General features: G+C 39.5%; 1 protein-coding gene across 11 annotated transcripts in view; it reads left to right on the top strand.

Annotated features, from left to right (window-relative positions):
- NCOA1 (nuclear receptor coactivator 1) overlaps positions 1 to 20,826 on the top strand; it is a 237,848-nt gene extending 217,022 nt beyond the window's left edge. For 8 of the 11 annotated variants that reach the window (XM_027033311.2, XM_053201163.1, XM_053201160.1 and 5 more), the window contains 4 exons: positions 4,963 to 5,137; positions 10,508 to 10,691; positions 14,530 to 14,619; positions 18,456 to 20,826. In XM_027033311.2, coding sequence (XP_026889112.1) covers positions 4,963 to 5,137; positions 10,508 to 10,691; positions 14,530 to 14,619; positions 18,456 to 18,626 — 620 coding nt within the window. In that variant the 3' untranslated portion in view covers positions 18,627 to 20,826. Of the gene's footprint in view, positions 1 to 4,962; positions 5,138 to 10,507; positions 10,692 to 14,529; positions 14,620 to 18,314; positions 18,372 to 18,455 lie in introns of all 11 variants that reach the window. The other 3 variants (XM_053201167.1, XM_053201166.1, XM_053201165.1) reach the window with 3 other exon arrangements.
- Positions 20,827 to 21,163: the final 337 nt, after the last annotated feature.

Below are 21,163 nucleotides of genomic sequence, written 5' to 3'. Positions count from 1 at the left end.
CTACAAACAAAACCCAGACGCTGGATGCACTCGGGAGAGTGGTTGTTTTCATCCAGGTGCAAATTGAAATGAATGACAGAGCTTTCAGTTCTTCCCTGAACTGCTTCAAAATAATCGGGGGGAATTGGCAGTTTTTCTGGAGAGCAAAAGAACGTTTAAAGAGGCAATGTTTTTAGTTTTTCCACTGCTCTAAGTTACAAACTCATTCCAACATTATCAGCAATCTGGTAGAAATCTTCAAGACCAGGTTTTGTGGGAATACAAATTCAAGTTCTGGAAAAGTTTTCAGCCTTTTCAAATGAGGCCTTCTTTCAAAAAATAAAATAAAATCAAGGCCACCACGTGTTTTTATAAATAAAGTTTGTAACATAAAGTTTGATTGTAACCATCCTCATTAATTTACATAGTGTCATCTGTGGTTGGCTTCATACAGAGTTGAGTAATTATACCAGAAACCTTGTAGCCTGCAAAACCAGAAATATTTCCCATCTGGCCCTTGGCAGAAAAAGTTTGTTGTGTTCATTGATGACAGTAAAACCAAAAGTTGAATTCATTAACTTTTGTCTTTTGCTTTGGCGTCTTTTCAATATAGGCCCAAAGTAAATGAAGGAATGTGTGGGTAATATTAATGGCAGAGTATGCTTTCTTTTATTTCTGAAAGCCACAAACTTTTCTAGACTATCGTGCCTCAATGATGAGTGCACAAGAACAGAATTAGACATTTAAAATTTATTTGATACTAAGGTGATATTTAAAGTAAATATGATGGAAATTTTTACAAAATTTTGTACCCACTTCATGAATTCCTTGAAGCCAGTCCACAGCTCCCTCGTCTGTGAACTACAGTAAACATGCTACTCCACCCATTCCTCCTAAGTGATCTCATTTACTCCTGTGGCTTCAGTGACCTCTTCATGCTAATGACTCTCTTCTGTATCCCTAACCAGATCTCTTGGCTCTTGTGCACAGCTGCCTGATGACAGACATACTTGAATTTTCTTTTGACCAGCACCCAAATTCAACTTGTCCAAAGTTGGACTCATCAGTTCCTCTTCCCCTTCTCTCCATGTCTCAGTGTTCCAGTTGTAACAGACTTCTCAAGTTCCAAGGAAGCGTACATACCTCACTCTCTTTACTTACTAGGCCTTGTACATCCTGTATCCTCTGTCTCAAACCAATATCCTTCATTACCTGCCTCATTCCTGTTCCTCCCGTCTTCCAGAGATGCCTCCTCTGGGAAGCCTTCCCTGACTGCTCCCAATCATAAGCACCCATCACCCTGTCTTACAGCCACTTGTTCACCTACCTGCCTTACTTTTAAACAGCAAGGTCCTTGATTGAACAAAGCATTAACCCTTTTAGTTTCTCTGTTGCTTAGCACAGTGATCTGGTGGGGAGAGTAGCTGCTCAATGAATCTTTGAAGAAGTAAATGAATGGAAAGATGAATCCCCTTTCTAGTTGCTGCTGCCAAATGGCTGTGATACTGTTTATGGTCCAACAGGAATACTTAGCCTGGTCTAGGCAAAGACAGAACTATAGAAATTTTAAACTGGAAGGAACTAGATTGTCTAGTCCAAGGGATCCCAAGGTCCAATGTGATAGCAGGGCCAGAATCAGAATTCTGACTACCCCTCCAGTTATCATTCACAAGCTGGTTCTTCGGACTAAAATGAGGTCATCTGATAAGGAAAACAGAATGTGAGATGAGTCCAGAAAGAAATGTCAGAAACTATGCTGATATACTTGAAATCTCTTACATCTTGTTCAACTTTGATTCTATAGAATAATGTCCAGAATACAATAAGTATCTTTTCCTCCCCCACATATATATTTTTCTGAAAAAAATTATTTCACCATTAGTGAGGTTAAGAATGCATTAGGAACCAAGAAGCATTTTTTCAAAGATCACAACCAAAATGGTTAAAATTTAGAATGTGTGCAGATAGTCAACATATAAATGAAGATGTTGGGGGAAAAAAACCACCTTCTAGAGTCATAGATGAAAACAATAATTTCTCCATATATTCTGACTCAAATTATTTATCAGAGATTAAATTACACATGGAGGAAGCAGCAGAGAGAAAATCTGTAGCTTTATTTATAAAATCTTTACTAAGAAAAAAGTAAACATATAATGAAAGAAAAAACAATAGGAAGTCTACAGTTGGCTCAGCTTTCACAGAAAATTTTAAATATTTTTAAAATCGTAGCCTATTAAAAAAAACAAAATTGGATAAGTTAACTACATTTCTAGCCAGGTTAACCAAACAAAAAGAGAAAAATCATTATAACAATGGCAAAACACAGAATATGCAATTATATTTATAAAGAGACATTAAAAACACAGAAACATGCTTATGATATAATCATAAGGGAAAGAAGCAGGTCACAAAATTGTGCAACATTTTATAAAGGAAGATTTGAAGGAATTATACTAAATTATAGGTAATCAAATTATGACATTATTTTTTTTTCTGTACCTTTATAACTTTCAGTACCTCAAAAGTATTTAACTATAAAATGTATTTTGTCAGGAAAAAAATACAAAGTGCCAGCATAACAGAAATCCTAGAAAAGAAATCCATTTTTACTCTTTTAAACTATTATGGACTTACACTTTTGCCTAAGGTGAAATAACAGGAACCAGATTTATTCTCCCATCTGAAACAAACAAAAAATCAAAGTACATTAAACCATAGTTTTTGAAATTGTCCAGACCATGCTACGTGGAGAGGGAATCCAACAGGAGCCAGTGGTTTCTCTGAGTCGAGCCCATGGAACTGGGAGTCCAGGAAAGCCAGGCAACTAGAGGTCTCAGGAAAACTAGAGGTCTCATAGGACCAGGAAAGAGTCACACAGAGAGCCACAGAGATGTGCACAGGGTCCCACTCAGGGGTGTGTGTGTGTGTGTGTGTGTGTGTGTGTGTGTGTGTACAAACCAACGCTAGGGAAAAACACCTGGAAAGATTATAGAGAACAATCTACAAAGTTCGCACAGGGACAGCTTCTCTTCCCACCAGCCAGAATTGAAAACCTCATAATTCGTGGGATGTCAAGTAGAATACTCAGAAGGGTTTTGCGTCAGTAATAGGGCAAAATATGCCCTAAACTCTGCTCTTGTCCCTTAAGGCACAAGACCCAAAAGAATTAAACTGTCTCCATATAATCTAACTACAACCCAGACAAAGTTTGAAAATAGTTAAAGGACTTTTAAAAATCTAGCACCTAACAAGGTAAAATCCACAAGGTCTGGGATCTGAACTTTTTAATTACCAAGCACGCAAAGATTCAAGATAATAAAACCAATGATAAGGAGAAAAATCAGTCATCAAAACCAACTCAGAAATCACACAAATGATAGAATTAGTAGACAGGACATTGAGTCATACAATTGTCTCAATGTATAATTTATAATAATTATACATTCTATATGGTCAAGAAACTGGAGGAAAGCTTGAACATACTAAGTAAAGGTAAGGATGATATAACTAAAACCAAAATCAAACTTTTGGAGACAAGAAGGACAATGTCTGAGATGAAAAGTATAGTAGATGGGATAAAAAGGAGATTAGGCATTACAAAAGAAAAGATTCATGAACTTGAAGATATAACAATGGAAACTGTATAAAATGAAATCGGAAAAAGACTGAAAAGATGCTAAATTCACTCCAAATTGATCTCATAATTCAATGCAGTCAAAATGTCAGCATGCTTTTTGAAGAAACTGACAAGCTTCTCCTAAAATTTATATGGGAATGTAAAGGACCCAGAGTAGCCAAGACAATTTTGAAAAAGAAAAGCCAAGTTGGATGACTGTCAGTTTCAAAAATTACCATAGAGTTACATCAATGAGGACAATATAGTATTAGTACAAGTGTGGACACACAGATCACTGCAACAGAATAAAAATCCATAAATAAACTGTTAATGTTATGGCCAGCTGATTTTCAACACAATTATATCAATAGCTGCTAATAAGAATTACCCTGCATAGAGGGGTACCTTGGTGGCTCAGTTGGTCAAGCATCTGACTCTTGATTTTGGCTCAGGTTATGATCTCACAGCTCGTGAGTTCGATCCCCACGTCAGGCTTGTGCTGACATTGCAGAGCCTGCTTCGGATTCTGTCTCTCCCTCTCCCTCTCTCTCTCTCTCTCAAATAAATAAACTTAAAAAAAAAAAAAGAATTACCCTGCATAGAAAGGAATGAACTACCAATAAATGCTACAGAATGGTCAACCTCAAAAACACTAAGAAGCCAGACACAAAAGACCTTATAGGATTACGTTTATGTGAGAATTCCCCAAAAGGCACATCTGTCAAGACAGAAAGCAGATCAGTGGTTGCCTGAGGCTGGAGATAGGAGAAAGGAATGACTGTAGACAGGCATCAGAGGCCTTCAGGGTGAGAGATGCATGGCTCCATACAGTTTACTAAAAATCATTGAGTTGTGCAGTTCGATGAGTGAATTTGAGGCTATGTAGATTATATCTCAATAAAGCTTAAAAGGAAAGGACAGGGAAGGGAAGAAGAGCCCACAAAGGTGACTGAGGCATGGACAGAAAAACTTTGTCATTTTTCATTTCACACATGCATTTGTCTTAACCTTTTTCCCTTTCTAACTTATTTTTATGACACAGGTAATCTGACATATATGTCTTTCACACTTAAAAATTGGTGTAAGCAAAGAACAGAAAAAAAAACATTATACATAATCTTGGTACCCAAATCAATATCTCAGTTAATAGAAAGCATTCTTCCAAACTTATTTTATGTTTACTTGTCTGTTTATACTGAAGTTTCCGGCCTTATTTTGAAGAAACTGAAATGTTTTCCCTACTGTTGAATAGGCTATTTTTAACTTCTAGTATGACAGAACCTTGGTGGGGGGGGTGGGGGTTCTCTTTTATGGGATTAATAAATTTATAGTATTCACTTAAATTAATTTGTGTTAATTTGCAGGAATGGTTCCCCAAGGTGAGGCCAGCTTTGCTCCATCTCTAAGCCCTGGGAGCTCCATGGTGCCGATGCCAATCCCTCCTCCTCAGAGCTCTCTGCTCCAGCAGACTCCACCCACTTCTGGGTACCAGTCACCAGACATGAAGGCCTGGCAGCAAGGAGCAATGGGAAACAACAAGTAAGGGGCAGTTTTTATATATGAACATCCCTGATCCTCTGCAGCACAGAACGCTCCTGCCTTCACAATCCAAATAGATTATTGGCTACTGCCATTTGCAAGTTCATGGAACTGAATTTTGTGTTTTAGCAAAGAAAAATAATGACTTTTAAATCCTTTAAGTTTCAAGTCGTTTTTAATACAAATCTGTATGTTTACAGTATGGAAAAGTGACCTAATGGCCCCCAACCTTTCCATCCCACCCCCAGCACACCTGAAGAATGTGATCAACTCCCGTGTGTAACAGAGCTTCCCTGGGACAGATATAGAAATGGGTACTTAAAAAAAAAAAAAAAAAAAAAGTCATTCTTTATAAAAACACTTAAAAATCCTAAAAGTCTTAGGGGTGCCTGGGTGGCTCAGTCGGTTAAACATCTGATTCTTGATCTCAGCTCAGGTCTTGATCTCAGGGTCGTGAGTTCAAGCCCTGCGCTGGGCTCCATGCTGGGCATGGAGCCTACTTTAGAAAATCCTGAAAATCTAAAGCAAGAATGGCAAAACATCAGAATTCACTAGAGCTGAATAGTGAGCATACAGGTTTCACCTTTCTCAGCACGTTTGAAAGATCTCATAGCAACAGCAAAGGTTTTGAGGCTTCTAAGGCCATTCTGCCTCATCCAGCTTTTAGAATCTCTAGATTTTCAGTGGCCTCACCTTGCCCATTCTGCTTAGAATTATCTCACGGATGTCATTTTCCCCCCAAATCCTGGCTGCTGAACTTTTCACACTTCACTTGAGTTTTATAAGGGTTTTAATTAGGTTGTGTCTTGGTTCTAATGACAGGGAAGCCGTTTGATCTGACAACATAATAAGTAAGGCAGTTAAAGTTGAAAACTTAAGACCATATTCTCCTAAAGTTCACTGAAAGGTGAGAGGAAATCTTCTCTTTTGAGAACTGCGTAGCTCTGAGTGAGGACTGTGTGTGAATTAGGTACAAATGGAACCATCTATATAACCTTCAGGAAGAAGTTAGTCTCCTAATGTGTTCTAATCCCAGCTTCCTAAATTCACTTTAGAGTCCATGGTCCATGATTATAAACCCAACTAAACTCTTGCTCCATACCTACACCTAAGCACTTAAATGTGTCTTGGTAAAAACAAGGTCCGGCTGACAGGTCCACACCCTTTTACAGTTAAATTCCCTGAAAGACTGTACTCTAATACTACCTCTCCTTCCATTCCTTGTTGGCCAGTCAGGCTTTCATCCCTGCCGCTTTTCCAGAGTATTCTTGTCAAGGTCGGCAAGACCTCTACAATGCCAAATGCAGGGATCGTTGGTAGCATTTGATATAGTTGAGCATTTATTCTTTCTTGAAGCCCCTTCTTCATTTGGGTTCTGGAACAGCTTTCTCTCTTGAGAAAGGTGACTCTCATCCTATCTCTTGGTGTCCTCCACTGGATCTTCCTCATCTCCCTGACCTCCACTTGAAATCCTCAGAGCTCATTCTGTCTACTTGCTCCCTTGGTTATGCCATCCACTGTTAACGGCTATAAATGCCCATGTCGATGCTCCTGACTCCCCCCGCTTTAAATCTCCAGCCCCGACTTCTCCCCTGAACACCATGGTGTACATCCAGCTGCTCAGTCAACATCCCAGTCAGAAATCTGATAGGCATCTAAAACTTACCACGGTCTTCTTCCCCAAAGCTCCTCTCCTACCTTTCCCCATCTCCATAAACTACAACCTCATTCTTCCAGTTATTCAGGAGAAACCCTCTTCTCTTTCCCTCACATCCCACATCAGACATCCCATCAGCAAATCACATCAGCTTCTTAGCAGCTCTCACTTCTTACCCGTCCCACTTGTACTCTTTAGTGTGAGCCACCATCTTTTTCCGGGACCGTGCAGTAGCCTTCTGTCTCCTGCTTCCACCCTCACTCCCCTGCCGTGTAATCTCCGCATGGTAGCCAGAGTGATGCTTTCAGAACATGAGCAGTATGTCAGTCCATTACTCAGAACTCACCAACTTACTCCAAGTACAATATAGGGCCTGTGAAGCCCACAGCCTGTGATCTTGTTCCTGGGTACCTTCTGACCTCAGCTGCTATTGCCGTCACTCAGTCTGCCACACTGGTGTCTGTGTATTCTTCTGGTGCTCACGTGTGCCAAGTACATTGCAAACTCAGGGCCTTTGCATTTTTAAGTCCCTCTGCTGGAATGTTCTTCTCACAGTAGCCACATGGTTTGCGCTGTCACGCTTCAAGTCTCTCCTTAAATGTCACCTTATTAGACATAGATATTAAATGTCACCAGATGAAACTTCCCTGACCATCATTTCCAAAACAACAGCATTTTCTACCCCCTGATCCCCTCCTTGCCTTCTGTATGTCTCTTCCTAATACTTAACACCACACATATTGTGTGTTAGTCTGTCTGTTTATGGTCTGTCTCCTCCAACTAGAATATAATCATCCTAAAAGCCAGGACTCTGTTTTTGTTACTCGGGTATGTCCATCCTTTAGAACAGGTGAGCACTTAATGTACATCTGTTGAGTGAGTGGATACAGAGATTCCCTCCCCTGCCTCGGTCACTTCTTGAATTCAGATTCAAAGTGGACTTGAATTTTTCTTGTACTTTCACGGTTTTTGTGAACTTCGACTTTGCCAAATCACTTGAAGAAGAAAACAGATCAACTCTTCAAGCATTCGCACTTGCTTATTTGCTTCACGTGTGAAAGCGTATCAGTTGACACAGTCTGTGTGTATTTTGCGACCACTCCCTGTTTGTATTGCACAGTGCAAGACACCGCAAGGAGCAGGGGGGAGCTGCCCTTGCTGTCGAGTTACCGAGAGTCCACTTGGTGACAGGAGTGAGAGGAGTAGAACGTGAAAACAAAGACTCTTTTAGTAGAATGATGTAATAGGGTTCCGAGACAGTGTAATGTGATTCTTTTTCATTATCTCTCCGGTGGCAAGAAAAAGAAAGGGTTAAAGCAAGGCTCTTTGTCCTGGAACGTGCAGGTTTCTGTGTAACACTAATCACTCTGAAGATTCCTAGCACTTATTAGCATTTTAAAGGCTGGGAAGGCCTGTTGTTTAACCCTTCCTTTTTAGACTTATTTGACCTGGAGCGCCTCCCTGCTTGTTAATACCTGTATCTATGGAAGCCACTTCAGGCCGGAAGTCTTCATCCTTACCTTTTCTTTCCCCCCCCCCGCACCATGATTTAGGGGCTACCAAACACCTGGGGCTAGCCTAAGGAAACTGCAGTAATTGCCCCCAGGGTGGCCAGGAAAGCAGAGGGAGGGAGGCCTAAGGTGCCAGGGAAGCCTACAGTCCCTCTGTGGCCTAGAACAGGGAGTTATGCTGCAGAAGGGCGTGGGCTCCTTCTCATAATGGAAGAAACTGAAATGGAACTATTGGCAAGAGCAGTCTGAAAGAACTTAAGTGAATATAAGTCCCAAGTATAAAATGTGAAAAGAAATTAAATCCTAAACTTTTATTCACTAAGAATGACATCATTGCAGCCCTTGAAGCTTCTGCAGGCATTAGCTTACATAGCCCTGAGCTTGAGCCTCCACAGTGGTGATTTATGTATCCGTTGACAAATGAGCATTGTCTGCGGCAGAAATGTTCTCATTAGAAAATGGGCAGCAAACTAATAGGTTTTTCCTCACCTTTAGTTGTGGGGACGCTGTACAAGCATACACACTGTACAGACATTAATGGCTCAAAGATGTATTATTGACCATTTCCTGGGCATGTAATTTTCTTTGAGCATTTGTGTTTTATAATTACTTGGGGAAAATCTGCTACTTTTCTTCAGACATGATGGATAGGCTGTTTCTTGGCCTGTTAATTTTAGTATGATTACCTTAATCTACCAGAAACTATAAATGTCAGTACATCCTGCTTACCTCCCAGGAGCTAGCAAGGAATAGATAAGCAATTGATGGGGTAAATGATTTTTAGAAATCAAATTCTCCAGAATTAACATTAAAATAGGTGGAATTTTACCAGCAGCTTATTGTTTAACAATTGATGATAATCATCAAACATTTGATGTTTTGTAGAACTTACAAAAGACACAACTCACATTATTTTCCTTTAGATGTGTGTATCTGTATCATTTAGAATTTTGGGGTTCAAATATAAAGTTTCCAGATGTATTTACTTGGGAGTTTATTCCATACTATTCTACCAGCTAAGAGAAGAAGCTGGTTTAACATTTAAGATCTTTGGTGTAACAAAAGTCCAGAACGAGGCCATGAAGAAGCAAGTCCATAAAACAAGCCCTCTGAAAAACATAATTGCCTTTGCATTTTGCTTCTAGAAAAGACATAAAGCTGTCTTTAGGCCTGAGAAGACCTGTGAAGTCTTTAAACATTTACATTTGCCAAATAAATATATCTGGTTACATTCCTCTTAGTTTATAGCATATTGAAAGCAGCCAGAAGCTGAAACTTTGAGAAATGACGGCAAGCTATAGAACACTGAATAAAGTCCCTTGAGTCTTAATGTGCATAAATAGTTAGAAATGCAACTTTCTGTATCCATCCTCAGAAACTGTGATTCACTAGGGCTGGAGTAAGGCCTGGGAGTCTCAATTTTTAATACGTCCTGGCCTTGGTGCTATAGTGGTAAGCATAGCTGCCTCCCAGTTTTCAACAAGTCCCAGGGAATTCTCTTGCAGATGCTCTCTGGACTACAGTTAGAAAAACATTGGTGTAGATCCCAGAAAAATCCATAAATAAGAAGCAGTAATAACCAAGTAATAACCTATGTCCATAAGTCACTTATTCATCAGATATTTACCGAGTGCTTGCCATGTGCCATGAACGAGCTGAGAGACAAGGAATAAGTGAAACAAAATGCTAAGTCTAGGAAAATATACAAGCAATGACAATACAAGAATGCCATCTTTGAATTTGTTAATTTATTCAATGAGCATCTATTGAGGATTGATATATATCCCAGGCATTTTGCTTAAATAGAACATTCTCTATTTGGGAATATAAAATGGCGTAACAAATTTTAGAATGGTTTTGATGGTTAAATGAGTAAACTTCAGTTATCTTGAAGATTTACTTATGTTCACAACTTACTTTCTTATTCAGCTAATTGGAGCTTAACAACTCGGATACAAGGCCAGATAATTGTCACTTAAAATGAGCTTTATGTAGTTATTAAATCCTCTGTGCAGAGTTCAAAATTCATCCGAATTATACTCAGTCTTTATATATTGTAGTAAGATAAAGTCTTACACGTCATTTAAAAACATATAATATTTTCTATCGCATTTTATCTAATAATTAAGAAACAGAGTCCAGTCACATCATCCCCACGTTCACAATCCGTGGATGTAACTGGGATTGTTTTTGAGTTAACAGCGTGTTCAGTCAAGCTGTCCAGAGCCAGCCCACGCCTGCGCAGCCCGGAGTGTACAACAATATGAGCATCACCGTGTCCATGGCAGGTGGAAACACAAATGTTCAGAGCATGAACCCGATGATGGGCCAGATGCAGATGAGCTCTTTGCAGATGCCAGGAATGAACACTGTGTGCCCTGAGCAGGTAAGTGGCACAGCTGGCATGCACACCACACACCACGAGTCGTTATTCCAGGGAAAATCAGGTATGTTCGCAGTTGCTTGTCAGAAATTACCACACCACGCAGTGATGTGTGTTAATTGTTTCTCAGTAACACTAGGGGGGAGAAGATGCACTTCTTTATTTTTTTCCCACTGTCTTTTGAGTTAGCCTCTCTTAAGATACACAGTGGAAATTTTGACAGACCTCCTAAGATTTTAGTCTCAAGAGATTTTAGTGTTTTAGATTTATTATAAAATGATACATATAATATATTGGCTCGGAGCATACCCCTTTATCTTCTGAACACATTTTCTTCATTTTTCCCTTTCAGTTCAACAAACATTTATTCACTACTTACTATATACAAAGGTAGTTCTGTGGGAGATAATACTGACAAGTTGGGGAGACACGACATTAACAAAGGAACAGTTGAATAATAGGACAAAACCTCTGTGTAAGAGATGGGCCTCCCTAGCGCCATACATATTTATGTCAGATTAGGAAGATGTACAATTAACTACTGAGAGTTTAAAAGAAAAACGCCTGATTGGGAAAGGCTTCTTGGAAGATTTGCCTAAAGAAAGAGAATAGAAAAGAATATTCAAGACCGGTTGCCACAGCATAATCTAGGCAGGAATAGAGGTTGAAAGTCTAATGAATGTTAAGGGGACATTTATATTATGTTTAAAGCAGAATTTATGTGGTAAGCTTTTTAGGGATCTCGCAAGCCATCTGAATGTTTTAGAGTTTATCCTGGAGCCTCCTGAAGATTTTTAAGGATAGAATGACTAAATTCAAAATGACGTTTAAGGTCATTGGGGTAACTGCCTATAGTTGCTATTCTCATTTTCAGCAACCACAAAGGAGACTGGTGACTAGACTGTGACCATGTAGCTAGAATTTATAGCAAATCTTACAAACATGTGAACACTGATTACCTTTTCTATAGAATATTTTTTATTAAAAAATTTTTTTAACTTTCCATTCCTCATCCCCCCACTTTATATAATAAGTCCCTTAAGAGTTTAGCAGGGAAAAAATCAATAACATAGTGATTTATTTCCTATAGCAAAATAGAAGACCTAAATAGTGTTGTTTCTTGTTCTTGTCCTTATTATTCAGTTATTAGAATTTTTCACTATCTCCAGAAGATTAAAACAAAATAATGAAAAATATAATGAATTAGGTAAAAGAATATTACACTTAAAGCGTATTTCTTATATAGCTGGGTCTTGCTTTCCTATTCAGTTCGACAATCTGCACCTTTTAATTGGAGTGGTTAGCCCATTGACATTTAATGTGATTATTGGTATGGCTGAATTTAAATATCTCATCTTGTTTTCTCTTTGTTCCATCTCCTGCCTTTTGGGGGTTTAATTGAACACTTTAATTCAGTTTATCTCCTTTATTGGCTTATTAACTATGTGTACCTCCATTTTGTTATTTTAGCGGTTGCTTCAGAGTTCAGAGCATACATCTTTAACTTATCGCCATGTACCTTCAAGCGGTAGTATATGACCTCTTATATAAGAACCTCACAGCTGTTCCCATTTCTCCCTTCCTCTGCTGTTGTTATCGTACATATTGTGCCTACGTATGTCATATGCCCCACATGCTTTTACTTTAAACAACTAGATATATATTTTTAATTTAAATAAGGCTCCTGTATTTACCCATGTAGTCATTTCCAGTATTCTTCCTTCCTGTGTGTAGATCCAAATTTCCAGCTTGGTATCGTTTTCCTTCTGCCTGAAGGTCTTCATTTAACATTAACATCTTTTATAGTCTGCTGCTGATGAATTCCTTCAGCTCTTGTATGTCTGAGAAAGCTTTTGTTTCACCTTCATCTTTGAAAGTTTTCCCTGAATTCTAGGTTGGCTTTAGTTTTAGCTTTCAGTAGTTTGGAGACGTTGCTTCACTGCAGTGTCTCTGATGAGGTATCTGCTGGCATTTTATCTTTGTTCCTCTGTACACGATTGATTTTTCCCTCTCTGGCTGCTTTTAAGATTATTCTGCTTGTCGCTGGTTTTAAGCAATTTGATTACCATATGCCTTAGTGATTGTGTTCATGGTTCTTGTGCTGGGACTTCAGTGAGCTTCCTGATTTATGGATGTATAATTTTCATCAAATTTGGAAAAACATTGGCCATTGTGTCTTCAAATATTTTTTCTGTCACCACCCACCCCCCTTTCCTTCAGAGACTCCCCCACACACGCACACCCCCCCCCACACACACACACATACAAAGTAGGCCACTTGAAGTTGTCCCCCAGATCACAGATTCCCTGGGTTTGCAGATTTGAGGAGGAGGGATGCAAGGTCAATTTTTTTTTTTTTTCTCTGTGTGTTTGATTTGGGATAGTTTCTGTTGCTGTAACTTTAAATTCACTAATCTTTTCTTTTGCAATGTCTGATCTGTTAGTTTTATTCAGTGTATTTTTCTTCTCAGGTTTTCTGTTTTCCATCTCCAGAAGTTCAGTTTGGACCTCTTTTATATCTTCCATACCTCTAACATGTTTAGTCTTTCCTCTTATCTTCTTGAACATATGAAATATGGTTATTATAATAACTGTCTTAATATTCTTGCCTGTCAGTTCTATCATCTGCATCATTTTGGGGTTGGTTTCAAATTGATTGACTTTTCTTTTCATCATGGATCATATTTTCCTGCTAATTTGCATGCCTGGTAAGTTTTTATTGGGTGCCACACATGTGAATTTTACCTTGTTGATACTCCTACATTCTTGAGCTTTGTTCTGGGACTGGTTAAGTTACTTGAAACAGTTTGGTCCTTTCAAGTCCTCCTTTTTTGTTTAATGGGACCAGAGCAGCATTTAGTATAGGGCTCGTTTTCCTTTACTACTGAAGCAAAGCCTTTCTAGTACACTACCTGATACTATGTGAATTACGTTTTCCACTCTGGCTGGTGAGGTCAGGACCTATTGCCAGCTCTGTGTGACCTTTGGGAATTATTCCATCAGCATCTTCACAGGTGACTCTTCCCTCTGCTTTGGGTAGTTCCCTAAAAGCCATTAACAGATCAGTACTAAGTTGCAGGCTCAAGGGGTCCCTCTGCAGATCTTCCGAGCTTCCTCTCTGTGTAGCTCCCACTCCTCTGATATTCTGACCTCTGAATTCCAGCTGCCTTGACCATCTCAGACTTCCAGCTGTGTCTTCTCCACTCACGGAGCCTGCCGGGTTCTGCCTGGGTTCCCTGTCCCCGTGCTGGCTGCAGCCTGGAAATTCTCTGTAGATGTAGGCTGGGGCAATCATAGGACTCATCTCCATTGTTTCCCAGCTCTTAGGAGTCACTCTCCTTCATTGGGTTTGTCCAGTGTCTTGAGTGCCTTCGTTTCATATATTTTATCCAGTTCTTTCGCTGATTCAGGCAGGGGATAAATCGGATTAATCTGATTTTCTCTTAATGACAAAAAGAAGTCGTTTGCTAATTAACTTGTGTGTGTGTGTGTGTGTGTGTGAATATAACTTTTATTGAAGTATTGTATAAATAGAATATACAGAAAAATATACAAGTCAGTGAATTTTCACAAACTGAACACTTCTTTAAAGCTACCATTCAGATCAAGAAACAAAACATTATCAGTAGCACCCAGAGGTTCTTCTCATGCTACTTTCATGTCACTCTCCACCCCTGCAAAGGGAACCACTGTCCTGACTTATAACAATATAGTAAATTGCTAAACTCTTTATTCCTGCTGCACTCCTATTTTCTCTCAGTGAGATTATTTGTCATTGAAGAATTTGGTCTTCAACTTAAACAACTTGCTTGTAATTTGGTCTTGTACTTATCTTTAATAGATAAATGATCCAGCACTGAGACACACAGGCCTCTACTGCAACCAGCTCTCATCCACTGACCTTCTCAAAACAGAAACAGATGGAACCCAGGTCAGTAAGAAAATTCTAAACCCAGAGCTGCCAAGTGTACTCTAGATACACAGGAAACTTTGTTCAGCATCATGGTTAAGAGCCTGACCTTGGGAGTCAGACCTGGATGTGAGTCCTGGCTCTCTTCTTCTTAGCTATGTCCTCCTGGGCATGTTAGAGGACTTCCCTGGGCTGCTATCTAACCAACAGAACTAACAAGTTACCTGCTTAGAGAACTGTTGAAAGGGTTAAATGAGAGAAGCTTTCCAAAGGTTTAATCCAGTGGTTAAACAGGATAAAGGGATCACAAATGGTGGCCACTAATTGTTATTTTGTAAATAAGCACCATTCTAAAACTCGTGTGTAATCCAAGTACCTCAAAAGATCTCAGTAAATTCAGACAAAACAGAATGCCTGCTGTGTACTCTGCCTCCTTTTAGAAGTTCGTTTCAAAACAATTCAAATAGCAAGGATGGCCACCTTCCTATATTAACATAAATTTAGAGATTGTGGGTGTTTTAGTTCACTTTAGTAACTTTGGTTTGGTCGTTAGTGTCTTACTAAATGTGTATTTTAAAAATATTGTACAGGCATTATGGTAAAGTGAAGATACAACGAAACATGAGACATGTTTGCCCTTTAGGTGAACTTTGGGGGAGAAATGAGGAAAGGAAGTTTCTTTTGTGAAACACTTACAATTTGCCCAGCACTGTGCTAAGCACTGTCTGCTTTATCTCATGTAAGCCTCCCTATGACCCTATGAAGGAAGTAGCATTCCAGTTTTTCACAGATGAAGAAACAGAACCTGAGGAGATTTAACCACACACACAGTTCACAAAGCTAGAAAGGGGCAGAGCTGAGGTTCAAACCCACGTATTTCTAACAACCAAAGTTCATGCTCTTTCTGCCATATCACTTGAATGATAAAACATGTAGACATATGCACATAAATTGTCACATAACCAAAGAAGGCGAACTCAAATTTATATTACAAGTGACAGGAACCATTAGGTCTAAAAGAGAAAATGCTGTGAGGGTCAGAAGAGCATTTACACAGGAGCTGAACTGGGCCTTGAGGACAGTTAACAAGGCAAAATGAAGTAGAAAGTGTCAGAGGCTGAGAAGGAAGGAGTGAGCTGGGAAATCTAGGGCATTGGGAGTAGAGGGAGCCGAGACAGGGAAACAGTAATACCTTAGCACGGTCCTGGGAAGCCAAATCCACTGAAGGTAAAGGGTTTGTAATAAGATTTTATAGGAAATAAAATTGGTAAAAATAGATTGGGGCAAATTTCTGGAGGCCTTGAATGCTAAATTCAGGGGTTTGGACTGAGTCCTACAGATGAAGTGTCCCCTAGAGGGGGCACAGTGATATAAGCACTAGCTCAGGCTTCATCTTGAGGGACAGAAGGAGTACTGGACAGCCTCCCCAGGAAGAGAAAAACCAGTCAGGACCCGTGTCCATAGTCGGGGCATCAAGAAAGTGGATCTGAGGCCTATGAGAGTGAAGAGGGGATTCCGTGATGGGGGAAGTGAAGTCTTCATTCACTGGAAGGTATTCAAGGTCTCACACCTACACAGACATATACTGGGCAGCTCGGCAGACTAGTGAAAACTAAACAACCAAGTTTAAAAGTTCTTGAGCTCTGAGACAGCAATTGCATTGATATAAAACTCTGCTGGAGAATCTTAAGAGGTTGGGACCCTGCTCTCATGCTGTTCCTCTCACCTGACAAATCGTAGGGCTTGCACGCGTCTTGCTCTGCCTGTCTGTGAAGGTGTGGCAGCATCTGAAGTCCTCAGAGGTCTGGGCTCAGGCACCTGTTTTTAAGTAGCAGTTCAAAATGGCTAAAGTTTGGTTTAATCTTTTTGATTTTTTTTTAATTTCAAAATAGACTATCTTAAAAACATTCTTTTTAAAGAAGCAAAATATTCTCTCTAGTTCGTTTGATCATGCCTTCATTAAGAATGTTTTTAAGTGTTTGGGGACAGAAACACCTTGTACTGTGGCCCAGTATTTTATATGTTGAAAGACATAAACGTGAAACTTTACATGCTGTTTTTTGGTTTTTTTAAATCAGTGCCTCCAAGCACTACAGCTTGTGCTCATGCTAAGTTTCAGTGGCAGAATCTTCTTTTTCTTATAGCCCATCATGTGATCTCTATTTGCTCCAGTGCTTTTGTATTTGTCAAACAGAAGCTTGGGAGCAAGTTAAATAGAAATATAGAAACAGATATACAGAAAAGGAGAAGGAAGAGAACCAAGAGAGGAGGGCTCAGGGAGGATTGAGGACTACCTGTATTTGGAGAGTGGAGATGGGGAGGAGGCAAGACAGGAGAGAACCGGAAAAGAACAGACTATAGAGAAACAGGAGGGAGACTAGTAGGGGGATTGTTGAGAGAGGAAGCCAGGGGTGGAGCTGTAGGAAAGAGAAGTTAGAGAACAGAGGTGAGGAGAGGGCACAGAGAAAGCCAGAGAATTAGACTCAGACAGAGAGTTGGTGTATGTTAGATGCACAGAAAAGAACCCAAAAGAAGACAGATAGGAGCCTGTGGGGTCAAGAATCAAAACTTGAGAAAACAGGCAGAGAAGAGGATAAAGAGGAAAGGGATGCTAATCTAAATAAAAGTTTAGTCCAGCAGGTTGAGAAGATAGCTCAGGGCTGTCTGCCTTCTCTGAGGGAGAGCAGTGTGGAGGTATAGATGGGTCAAGAGGAGAAGACGTGGGAGCTGGACTGATACACCAGTTGGGGGTCGGGACATTTGACATATGGCCAATAAAGGGTGATGAAAACAACTTTTATTCTATTAGGATAGAAAAGTTTTCCCAAAAAGCTGAGTGTAATTGACATAAATTAGTGATGAATGACTGAAAAAATGCATCACTAATCTAAAATACTTCATGTACCTATTAAACCTGAAGCACAAGTTTGCCAAACGCTTGAGACACTATTAGATGTACTTGGATGCCTTAGAAGCATCTCCGTTCTTGATCTGGAACATTCGCAAGTGTGATACTGGCTTTAATCAGTACCACAAATGACTTTTTAATAAGGATGGTTGTAAAAACTAACTTCTGGCTTTGTTTTCCCAATAGAAAATGCTAGAACTATGCAACTTTAAACATTTTTAAGGAATACATGTATTATTACTGAAAGTAGCTAAAGGGAAAATTCACACTGTTCTCAGCTAGTAATTTACTGTTATTTTTAGCTCATGTGTTTAAATGAATTGTCTATCAGGAAAAATAAGTTAAATATAAAATTGTTCTACTAATATTTTGCTGTAATTCTAAAGGCAACATGTAAAAGAGCTATGTAAGAGTATATTTAGATACTACACAAATCTTCTGGACATTCACTTCAGTAATGCTGATGTCCTGTTACTGAGTTGTGGTGGTTTTTATTTTGCTAATACTGGGTTAAAGCCCTTAATTTTCTAACATCATAAAGTTTTTTTTTTTTTTATCCCACTAAAGTCATCCATAGAATGCTTTTATAACCAGTTATATATACACATATATTTTTAAACCCACCACTGGACACCCAGACTCTGAAACTGGGCTTTTCCCAACCTTGGCAATATTAGCAATGATGCTCATTTTCATTATTGATGGCAACCCTGTAGGAGGCTTGACCATTCCAATTTTGATTTTATTTTTAAAGTGTGAACTTTCCAGAACCCTGAGCAAAATGAGTGCAGCGATTTTCTTTTTGTAGGACAAGAAGACAGAAGAGTTCTTCTCTGTGGTGACTACAGACTAGAGGAATGCTCTAGTGAGTTTCCACTTCAAGTAGTACCCACTCATAAGCCGGGGGGCAGGCCCTTCTGTCTAAACACATCTTTTATTTGTGTTTCAGCAGGTGCAACAGGTTCAGGTGTTTGCTGACGTCCAATGTACAGTGAATCTGGTAGGCGGGGACCCTTACCTGAACCAGCCTGGTCCACTGGGAACTCAAAAACCCACGGCAGGACCACAGACCCCCCAGGCCCAGCAGAAGAGCCTCCTTCAGCAGCTACTGACTGAATAACCACTTTTAAAGGAATGTGAAATTTAAATAATAGACATACAGAGATATACAAATATATTATATATTTTTCTGAGATTTTTGATATCTCAATCTGCAGCCATTCTTCAGGTCGTAGCATTTGGAGCAAAAAAAAAAACCCACAAAAAAAACAAAAAAAAACAACAAAGGAATTCACTTTTGTTGGAAGATTGAGAGGTGTTTTTGTTTCTTTCTTTGTAAAGGCCTTGGATATTGAAAAAAAAAAATAACAAGGCAGAACAGTTGGACAATCTATTTCTTGAGCCAAATTTAATTATTCTTATTTTTGTAATCAGTCATTGGCTTCTTATCTGGATGAAGGCTTTTGGAGGAGAACCAAAACGACGAGTTCCAAGGGGAAGATGAAGCCCCGCCCCTGCTGGCTCAGTCCTGACCCTGACGAGGAAGAAGGGCCCAAGGGCCCGGTGGGGCTTTGCCTGTGCCCGTCCACCAAAGGCTGTCACGTGTGTCTGAATCAACAGCCCTCCCCTTCCCGACCCCAGGCAGCTTGTGTGTACAATCAGCTTCTTCTAGCAACTCTATATCTGTTGGCTTCAAGAGAATATTTTGCCTCCCATATGTACCCCTTCTCCTTTTTTTAAAGATGGATTTAAACCAAGATGCCTCCAGGAATGAGGACGAAATGAGTATATTCACAGAGGAATCCAAAAAATACAGTTTGGGGGAAAATGCAATAATTTTTGATGAGATGGGTGAAGGACAAGAAACAAGTTCTGTCAATTATTGTAGATAACAATTTTCTGATTAAATCTGGAAAAAAAAGGCAGCCTGTTTTTTCTGCTTTTATTGTATTAACAGCTAAGGTAGCTAAAGTTATTTAAAATAAAGTTAAATTTATGATCCAAGTAGCTTATTTTTCCCTTTAAATCTCACTGTAAATATACTTGATTTCTTGTAGAAATTGATTTCCTCCTGTTTAATTTTATGGTTTTATTATCATACTCTTGATTTTTCTAAATTTGTGTGTGAATATATCATTGATTGAATTGCAGTTACATTTGGCTAGTAAGATTTCATTATTTTAATACCTGTGATGCCATGTATGGATTTACTTTGAGGTTCAAATCAAAATGCCACTGCCAGAAAGAGCTGTTCCAGATGAGCTAGAGCCTACTGCCCTAGAGTGTCCCTGGGATCATCTAACTTGAGACAGTGCAAGGAATTAACACCAGAAGTGCACAGGCTACTTGTACAGAGAAAAATCAGTACTCAAAAAAATCTTCATTTGTTTTAGATTGACTTTGGGGATTTGAATTTTCATCAGCGCAAATACAAATTTCTCTATCCTACTCTGAGGCTAACTGGTACCGTATTTTCCCTTTGTGTCTTGTCACTTTGCCACGTCTTGTCTCATCCTGGCCTGTGAGTCAAGGACCCAGTGAACTGCCTCTAGTTCTAGAAGTTCCACTGCAAGGCCAGGAAAGCTTGAGAAAGGTATTGTGGAAGAAGCAAAGGTAGATCCCCCCATCACTCGCCTTTACCTGCACCCCGGGCCTGTGAATGATGACAGCATCTGACATCGTGCGCCAGCTACCTCTGCTTCCACAGCAGGGAAGAGACCATAAGAACGAACAGCGGAAGAGGAGCATGGACTCAGACACCAAGGAAGAAGCCATTTTCCCAGGTCCTCCTTTCTGCATCTCACCACCCCTAGTTACAAATAACTCCATTGACAGCATCTACTCAGAAACTATATGGAATAAAAAGATTGCTGGAAGGGCTTACATGGGTAGCAACTATGAAACAGAAATAGGACACTCAGTTACAAACATTATCTCTTTTAGTTTTTCAGAAAATGCATCCCTGATTTCATTCATTCCCAGCTTGAACGCCCAGCCATATTACTCTAGTCCTTACCAAACTGCTCTAGGAGGTCATTTCTGTTTTGTTTGTGATATTTAGATGCGCAGACTTCAGGAAGTTCACCTTTAACTTCAGCATTCCAGATGAAGTTTCCTGCCTCAGTGCTTTTGCATAAGGAACTAGTTTTTAAAAGCGGTAAGGAAAATTGGAGATGCTAATAACATCCTCCCATCCCAACTGCACCTGAAAGTATGCATGTCACCTTCAAGGTTTTATAATTGCACTGTTTGTTTTATGTATGTACAGATTAAAATTATTGCTACATTTGAGGAAAATAAAATTGCTTGCTTCTATGTAATTCCTGTCATTCCACAGGAAATTCACTTTTCCAGCTACTGAATAGAACTTGTTTAACAACCTCCTGGGTTGCCTCTTCATTTACAGGGAAGAAATGAAACCTACATCCTGCAGGAATTGCCAAAGCCCCAGTGACTAATGAGTAATTAAAGGATCATAAAAGAAGGGATCCCTGAAGCCAACTATCCTCGAAGTCACCCTGATATGAACCAGTTGAAAACTGAAAAGGTCAAAGTAAAGTCATGAGAGTGGGCCATAAGGAAATTTTAGCTCTGGTCATTTGATGATTAAACAAACTGGTCCTGCTGTTTCTGGACCCAGGAGATCTAGTCGGGGCA

This window comes from Acinonyx jubatus, chromosome A3 (assembly GCF_027475565.1).
Source record: "Acinonyx jubatus isolate Ajub_Pintada_27869175 chromosome A3, VMU_Ajub_asm_v1.0, whole genome shotgun sequence".
NCBI classification, from domain to species: Eukaryota; Metazoa; Chordata; class Mammalia; order Carnivora; family Felidae; genus Acinonyx; species Acinonyx jubatus.
This window is presented reverse-complemented; position numbering and strand designations above follow the sequence as displayed.